The sequence below is a fragment of the Magnolia sinica genome, chromosome 19, assembly GCF_029962835.1.
Source record: "Magnolia sinica isolate HGM2019 chromosome 19, MsV1, whole genome shotgun sequence".
Classification (NCBI taxonomy): Eukaryota; Viridiplantae; Streptophyta; class Magnoliopsida; order Magnoliales; family Magnoliaceae; genus Magnolia; species Magnolia sinica.
In genome coordinates this window covers 14,549,447-14,558,782 of record NC_080591.1, presented here as the reverse complement: position 1 = coordinate 14,558,782, position 9,336 = coordinate 14,549,447, and the positions used below count along the sequence as shown (strand labels likewise).

Sequence of the window (9,336 nt, the reverse complement as noted above, 5' to 3'; positions counted from 1 at the left end):
GTGGCCGGTGCTCTGTGGGCCCCACAATGATGTATGTATTTCATCCATGCCGTCCATCTACTTTTCTAGATCATTTTCGGGTATGAGACCAAAAATAAGGTATATCCCAATCTCAAATGGACCACATTACAGGAAACAGTGTTGATTGAACCTCGACCATTAAAAACTTTTTGGTATCCAAAAAAGTTTTGGGTCAAGATGATATTTGTTTTTTCATTTCATCTATGACTGTATGACCTAATCAACAGATTGAATGTCAAATAAACAGGCCTTAGGAGGATTTTAATGATGGATATCCAATCACTATTGTTTTCATGTGGTGTGGTCCACCCAAGATATATATCCCTTTCATTTTTGGGATGAAGCCATAACATGATATGTAAAAATGGATGAACGATATGGATGAAAAACATATATCATGGCGGGGCCCATAGAGCACCGACCACCACCACCGGGCTAGTGGCAGGGGGAGTAGTCAATCCGTTTCTACTTGTTCCGCGTTGACGCAAAAGAAAGAGGACGCGGATTGTGTCCTACCCCCGCCCAGATGGTAATCCATTCGGGCAAGGCTTTGTGGGGCCCAACGTTATGTAAGTGTTTTATCCATGTCGTTCATTGCTTTTCTTAGATCATTTTAAGGTATGATTCTAAAAATGAAGTTGGTCCACAGCTTCAATGGACCACACCAAGGGAAGCTGCGGTGATAATAACATCCACTGTTGAAACCTTTTTAAGGGCCATCGTGATGTTTTGTTACCATCTAACCTATACAAAAGGTCACGTAGACGTGGATGAAGTGAAAACACAAATATCATATTGATCCGAAACTTCTCCATCTCCCAAGAAGTTTGTAATGGTGGACGTTCATTCCCCAACTTGTGGTCCACTTGATCTCTAGACATGACTCATTTTTTTGGATCATATCTTAAAATGATATGAGAAAAATGGATGGACAGGGTGGATTTCTCAAAAAACTACACGGTAGGCCCCACCTAGGTTTTTAGGGCAGGACTTTCATGTGGGAGGCTTTTGTAGGAAATATACGGTGCCAACACTCGACCTCATGGGAAATTAATTAACATGCGATTGAGTGCATAGTACCTTCTCCCGCGCCCGCACACACACACACATATAGGGGAAATGGTTCTATGCTGTCGAGCTCATGGGAACTTCCCATGAAGTCAAGCTGTGTGAGCCCCACTATGATGCATGTTGAACATCAACACCATGCATTTGTTGAGTCCCCTTTAAATTATGGGATATCCTAAAAATCAGCCATATACGGAACTCAGGTGGGCCATATCATCTAAAATCATGTGAAGACATGCCTAAAAACATATAAAAGCACTTAATGGGGCCCACCTAAAATTTGAATGTGTCTGAAACTTGGTCTGGCCCTTCACCCAATTGGGACACATGCACATAATGGATGGGCTGGATTTGTGAACCACATTTTGGTGGGCCCAACAAATGATTTTGAATATTTTAATGGGAGGGTAACCCCTCTCAACTTTCGTATGTGGTGTGGTCCACACAAGTCATGAATTGAGTTGATTTTTAAGCCCGAGGTCCACCATGGAATGGCGCATCTGACTGATGGTATAGATGTTCAACACTCATTATGGTGGGCCCACACAGCTCGATCTAATAGGAAGTTCCCATGAGCTCGACCGCATGGAACCATTTCCATATATATATATATATATATATATATATATATATATATATATATATATATATATATATATATGCGTGGGGGGGGGATATTACAGATAAGGTTTAAGATTGAGCTCTGTAGCCTCTCTTGACGTGTGTCAGAGATCCACTCCATTCATTCAATGCGTGGACCTCTGTTAGGCCTATTAGCCCAAAATCTAACCTGATTCATAACTTAGGTGAGCCGTACTACAGGAAATAATCAAGAGTCAACGTGAACCCATTGGAAGGTTCCTGATTGTTCATGAGGCCCACCACGATGTGGTTTAGGCATAGAAGAGGAATTCAAAAAAAAATATGGTGATTCATGTACATATGTCATAGTTGCACAGCATGATAGACCGTTGAAATTGCTAATCCAATTGTTAATGAGTCATGTCTCAAAAATTAGTTTGTAGAGGTCGTTGTGGTTGCTGTCATCATCATCTTAGGTCTTATTTGGTCGCCACATGAATGAATTCATCTCTTTTTAGTTCCCTGTAATTAAAAATTATAATTTATTTTGGTAAGGATTGAAAATAATCTTCATTTACGGTTAAGTAAAATGAGATTGATTCATTTTAATGCGGCAGCCAAACAGATCCTTAGCCTTTCTCCCAACAAATTTGGATTGATGATGAGTAGATATGGTAATAACCATCTTAGATTTGGCCACCAATTTTAGACCATTCACTATTTTACTGTTAACCATCACCAATTCAAAGATTAAGATTGTGGATGTGGAAAAGCTCCGTGAACCCCACCATGATGTATGTGTTTTATCCACGCTGCCCATCCATTTTCTAGCTCATTTTAGGGCTTAATAAAAAAATGAGGCAGATTCAAAGCTCAAGCGAACCACATTACAGGAAACAGTGTAGATTGAAAACCTACCATTGAAAACTTCTCAGGGTTATCAGAAGTTTTGGATCAAGCTGATATTTGCATTGTCCTTTCATACAGGGTTATGTGAATTTATGAACAGGTTGAATGTAAAATAAACATTGTGGTGGGCCCTAACAAGTTTTCAGTGGTAAGCATTTAATCCCCATTATTAATGTGTTCCACTGGAGCTTCGGATCTGCTCATTTTTCGGCTTAGGCACTAAAATGAGCTGAAAAAAAATGGATAGACTGCATGGATAAAACACATCATCATGGTGGGGCCTACAGAGCTTTTCCATCAGCTACTTGGCTGCTGGTGTAGGGGTCACCCAGCCAATCCACGTCCGGCTAAGTCACCGCCATTTCCAAAATAAGAGAGAGATTCAAAGAAGTCACAAAGTTAAAAGTGTCCAAATCCCTATGGATGTACATTTCTCTTTATGTAAGCCATTTTGTAAAAATCCCATTGTTAAACGATCCAAGTACTCAAGGGTGCAAAAACTCAATCCAGCCCCCCAATAAGGTGAAAAAAAGAAAAAAGAAAAAGAGAATAGAAAGAGAAAAGGAGATAAAAGAAAGCAAAAAGACAGTGCTTCTTTCACTCACACATCTCGATGATCTCCACCTTTACAATCAAACACACATATTTTCACACACAACACAAGTAGGTGAGAAGTAAGGTGTGTGTCCCTTTCCTTGCTTCCCCTTTATTCCATGGCCTTCCTCTTTGTCAGTGCTCTTATCCAACCTTTCCTTCCCTTCGCTCCCTCCACCACCTTGCTGCCAACATGGCTCACATTGGCCTTATTGGATCTCTTCCATCTGACTAGCTGGACCAAGTGACCAATCCGCTTCCGCCACCTCAGCGTAGTACGTGGCTTCATATGCTCCACTACACTCTTTCCTCCCTTAATCTCCTTGTTTAACTTGTGATTATAAGGTAATTCGAAGGACTCAGATGAAACCCTAGAACTTGTAGTGATGTCCCATGATGCACGGCCGTTGTCCTCGAATTTGATGGATATAAATGAATCTAGAGATAGAAATACAAAACTGTTCAAATATATAAATAGCCCTCATTCGGATTCAAGGTATGAGATCCAATGGCCATGGAAGCATGAAATTTTCATGTGCATATGTTTATGAATAATCCAAACCTTTCATTCAACTGGGAAGAATCATAAATGGATCACTAATAAAAAACCATGATTGGACAATCTCATATCATTCAAATATTGGTATATTAAAATCACTTTAAAATCACTGAGCTGTGTTAAGTGATTTTAGAACACGAATTTTCAAATAACTAATATTGCCATGTCATCACAATTTATTAGTATCTGTTCATTCATGGTTTCTCTCAATGAATGAACAGTTTGGATAATCGTACACTTAATGGCACATGTAGGTAAAGAAAGTAGAAGTAGGATTAGGTGAGGCCCTGGCCTCACCTAAAACAGTGCGGCCCTTACCATGGGGCCTACCTTGATGTATTTATTTTATATCCATCCTGTCCATCTGTTTTTACAGATATCATTTTAGGGCATGAGTCCAAAATTGAAGAAGATATAAATCTCAGGTGGACCATACTATAAAAAACAGTGGTGATTGAACTCCCTACCATTAAAAACTTCTTAGGGCCCACTGTAATGTTTCTGTAATGTTTATTTGCCATCCAACCTGTTGATAAGGTCAAATAAACCTAGATGAAGGGAAAAAAAAAAGTACCAGCTTGATCCAAGACTTTTGTGGCCCACTAATGCACAATCACCACTTTTTCCTACCGTATGGTCTACATGAGAATTGGGTCTGCTTCGTTTTCGGGCTCATGCCTAAATTTATCTGGCAAAACAGATGGATGGTGTAGATATAGAATACCTACATCAAGTTGGGCCCCATGGTATAAGGGCTGCACTGTCTTGGGTGAGGCTGGGCTGCGGGCAAGGATCATTTATCTATTTATTGAAAAGCTTCTTTAAATAACCATTCATTCATTAATGAAAACATATTTGAGTTGCTAAGCTACGAAATGAAGATCACTTCACTAATCTTAAAGGGTACATTTGGAAGTACCTTGGGAATTATGGAGAGGACGAATGATTTTTCACCAAAATGATTTTTTGTTTATTTTAATTACTACTTGACAAAATGTAATTTCAGGGGTGAAGAAGCAGGAATTTTTTATTTTTATTTTTAAAACCTCAGTCACCAGACAAATGCTCGGTAATTTAAAAAATTTCAGTCACTCTGCCACCATTTTGAACCAAATAACGATTTGGGGTACTTCCAACAGCGACGTAATTAATCTTACTTTGAAGTTTTCACAAAAACCATGGATAAGTCAATGAGTCTATGAAGTGCCACTTGAATTCTCAACAGCATTTTCTACATATAGGAGAAACAATGATAGATATTCATCAGCATTCGATTACAATTTTATAATGTTAATCGCAAAATGCAATTTCAGGGTAGAAAAGCAGCAAAAAATGATAATGAATTTTATTTAACTCGCCACCCAAATACTGGGTGGGTTAAAAAAAGAGAGTCACTCGGCCATTATTTTAAACTAAATATCGATTTGATGTACTTCCAAACACCACGTAATAATTATTTTTTCTTCCAAGTTTTTGTGGAAAACATCAGCGAATTGATGAGTCCATGAAGTACCACATGAATTCTCATTATATATATATATATATATATATATATAACACAAAGGAGAAAGAACTATATATATTCATTGGTGTTCCAATATTACAATTTTACACTAGCGATTCACTGCGAATGAAGGGATTGGAAAGATACCTTCATGGCTAGTGAATATGTCTTGATCGCTGCCGTCGGATTTCCTATGTTGGGATTCGTGGCGATGGAGGAAGGAGCCCAATGCAAAAACCTTAGGGAGGCTAATGGTGGGCCTTCTGTGTAGGACCTTGTGTGGCCTGTGTTTGTCCTTAGATCGAGGAAGGTGCCCTTGGCTTGAAGCCAAGACAAGAAGCCTCTCTTTCAAGCAAAGGGCACATATGCCTATAATCACCTCTTTGGGATGACTATAGCAATGTGAGTTCTCATCTCCATAGCCATTCATCATATTATGAGAGAGAGAGAGAGAGAGAGAGAGAGAGAGAGAGGCAAATGCAAGCAAGCAAATGAAGGTGTGAGTTTGTATGTCATGTATATATAAATAAATATCTATAAAAGTCTACTTTTTGGATGAAAGCTGCCGATGAAAGTGAGATAACAACATGCATGAGAGGGAAGTTGAGATGGTCTTCTTTATGGAATTTACAATATAAATCGTACACTGAATCTCGGTGTATAATCAATCTCCATCGTCCACTTGGTGTACATGAACACCAATCTGGATGGATGACTTGATGGGGCACCTCTTGGATTATCCATGTTAAAAAATTTATGTCGATCGATCAAGTTTTCATGTCCTTCTGATATGAATCGATTTCACATCGTCATCATATAATTCGGGCCAATGAAGCACAAAAGCATCTATTAATTGCACTGTCAGGATCAGTTCATCTGAGTGACCATGGCCCACTGACTAGACAGTAGGGATTGATTGGCATGGGCATTAATGGGATCCATAGATGTTTTATGACACTTAATAGACTGAACTTTGGTGTATAATTCATGAGTCCGGATCCTCTGTTATGAGGTCAACAGAGAATTCCTGATACCCAAATTCTCATTGGTCCACGTCACCACTCACTGAAAAAATAAAAAAAATATAAAACAGCTTCGGACGCCAGACCATTAGGGTAACAGGAATTCTCTGTTAACCTGATAACAGAGGATCCCGACTCATAATTAATCTATTGCTGGTATACTATCCAGACATTTCTTAAATGGCGCTGACTACCGTGTGGCCTACATGGAACTCAATGTAGACCTTCAAATCATGGTCCATTATCCTAACCAGCCAATTGGTAGCCATTATCAGATGATTAAGATGGTTCCACCAGTGTTATTTTTGGGCTACTCCTCAGTGAAGCCAAAGATTTGGATGATCTGGATTGATCAACATGTATTTGACACATACGGTGGATGAGGCAACACCATCAGGTACAAACCATCCAATTGCTGGGCATTATCTATGGCTAAGAAAAAAAGTGGCCATTATCAGATGATTGATTTACATGGCCCGTTGATCTTAAACATCCAATTGGTGGCCATTATGAATGGCTAAAAAGAATTGCCGCGATTAGATGATTAAGATGGTGTGATCATTGTTAATTTGTGGGCCATTCTACATCGATCCACAATGAGGCCAAAGATTTCGATGGTTTAGATTGCTGTAAACGAACTCCACACGTACGGTAGATGGGATGAAACCAGGTGGTGACAAACACACCCTAGTATGGCTCATGCACCTAGCAATTGTCCTGGGATATTTGTTTTGTCACAATTGAAGTATGTACCAAAGCTACTGCTAAGTCAGTAAAAATTGTCATACAATCGGTATAGTACTATGCTACGGTAGTTTTCTCTTTCTTCCTTATTTGAGTAGGTGAGCTTGGATTGGATCCACGACCTCAACGGACGACTGTGTCAAAATCCTAAAAGGTGAGCCATGTGCCCGATCGTAGAGGATATAGGGTTAGGTTCACCATATGGACGTCCTTTGTACAAAAGTACATTGTTGGCCTAATTCAATCAAGCTCGATCTGATTAGCCGTCGGGGGAAAACTTTTGGTGGATTGCAATGGTTCATCGATTTGGTAAATGTCTCAGTCTGTTGAATCATTCTTTTTTTTTTTTTTTACACACCCACACACACCCGCACACACTCACGCTGCAGTGGGATTTCACCACCTATGGATACTCGAACCCTTGACTGGGTGTTGAAACTCCCAAGAGTCTACCATCGGAGCAAGACTAAGGATCCTGTTGAATCATTCTTTGTCAGATCCGTATCCTAGTTCGTACTGTTCCGTCGACTCCTGCGATCATCCCATACGAATTCCGGCAACCTACGACTTATAATCGATGCTTGTGTGCTACCCTAAGTCGTATCCTGTAAATTTGAGTCGGCTTAATCCGGGACTTGTACCATTGCGACCGCACCGTCGCCGTGGTTCCAACGCCGCGTCTTGCATACCGATCCGATACCCTGGCAGGGAGATGTGGGCCGGCGTTTATTTCGAAGAAAACACCACGCGTTTGCAATCCCAAGGGAATCTCTACAACATGTCCCGTCAATCAATCAATCAATCAATCACCTCATGTTAAGTACACACCTATGCTTTTTTTCTCTACAAGTTAAGCAAACCCAAAAGTCAACCAATCTCTCACCTCACCCATCACTCACATCTCTCTTACAACAACCACCTCTCTCTCTCTCTCTCTCTCTCTCTCTCTCTCTTTTTCTCAACACAAATTCCAAGCAACAAAGAGAGCAAAAGAATGGACGTCCATGGCTTTCCCAAGTGAGAGAAAAGTGTGATGTATGTGGCCCACTCCCTATTTCAAAAATCCTTCATCTTAGCCATTCAATCCTCATCACCTTCCATCAAAGTGAAGCACAAGGAGATCGGTATTTCATCAGACCAAGAAGATCGAACAGTGGGTGCTTTTATAGATTAGATTTTCATGTTTTTATGATGGACCAAGTGAGACCTACCGATTGATGGTATGGATCTCACTTTGGACCCTAGATGTGGCCGATGGCTGATCTTGATTCTCATGATCATTCCATGATAGGGCCATTCTCCATGGACCCCATCATGATGTTTTTTTCCTTTCATGGATAGGGTCATCTAGACCTTTCATTTCGGTGGAGAAAGGATCTCCACCGTAAATTTTGATCGGTGGGCCCATCTGTAATGGGATCCACTCGATGTATGTTGTAAATAATGTAAGGGAGGGCCCGTAGTGTCGGGGTCCCTCCATCACTCGATCTCTCTCTTTCTCTCCCTCTTTCCCCTTGTTGTTGGCCCCTTGATGTATGCATTTTATCCAAGACATCCACCTTTGTGGGACCCACTTGATGGACGTGTAGGATCTACACCGTTCAAACCATGTGGGTCCTACGTTAGTGAGATGGGAAAACACAAATATTAGATTTATCTAGTGGGCCACGTCCTTGTGGGACCCACCTTAATTGTGTGCAAAACCGTCCGACGTTTGCGAATGAAGTGTGAACGGCAGTGCTGTGTACTCACAACAAACAGTTTTGGTTTTTTTTTTTTTAAGACTTTTGGGTGGGCCACTCATGCAGGCCCTACCTTGATGTATGACTTTGATCCACACCGTCCATCTGATTTCCCAAGTCATTTTAGGCGTTGAGCCAAAAAATGGCGCCAATCCGACTTTCTGGCAGGCCATAGCATAGAAAACAGTGGTTTTCACCATTGAAATCCACCTTAATATTTCGATACCCTAAAATATACCGAATATTGGGCTTGATGGGTCTGTCTTGGACCATAAACACTAACGGTTGGGTTGGATTTTACCAATGTGGGCCCTACATATGAAAAACCTCAGAAAAACTTTGTTTTCAAAAAAAAAAAATATAAGCAGGCAGCGCTTGCTGCTGCGTTTTGGCGGATGGGTAGCAGGGACCACGGTCCCATATGTGGGCCCCACCGTGATGTGTCTTGAACATCCACACCATGCACTTGATGGCCTGCTAGGGTAGTGAGCCCCCCTCCAAAATTCAGCCGTATACGTGGCTCAGGTGGCCCACATCATAGGAGATAGCAGTGACTGAACGGCTGCCATTGAACCCTTTTTGGGTATTATA

At 40.7% G+C, this 9,336-nt stretch overlaps 1 protein-coding gene across 1 annotated transcript; it reads right to left on the bottom strand.

The window, feature by feature from the left end:
* Positions 1-2,979: 2,979 nt before the first annotated feature.
* On the bottom strand, positions 2,980-5,739 carry LOC131235471 (uncharacterized). Its single transcript, XM_058232657.1, has 2 exons — positions 5,385-5,739; positions 2,980-3,612 (listed from the first exon to the last, which is right to left on the bottom strand). Exons 1-2 carry the CDS (start codon positions 5,668-5,670, stop codon positions 3,287-3,289), a joined length of 612 nt encoding a protein of 203 aa, XP_058088640.1. The 5' UTR covers positions 5,671-5,739; the 3' UTR covers positions 2,980-3,286.
* Positions 5,740-9,336: the final 3,597 nt, after the last annotated feature.

What these genes read in the sequence shown, in the direction of transcription:
- LOC131235471 (XM_058232657.1), bottom strand. Translation starts at nt 5,670, where the DNA reads ATGATGAATGGCTATGGAGATGAGAACTCACATTGCTATAGTCATCCC. An exon ending in CATATTCACTAGCCATGAAG is followed by an intron (nt 3,613 to 5,384) that starts GTATCTTTCCAA and finishes TTCTATCTCTAG; the next exon opens with ATTCATTTATATCCATCAAA.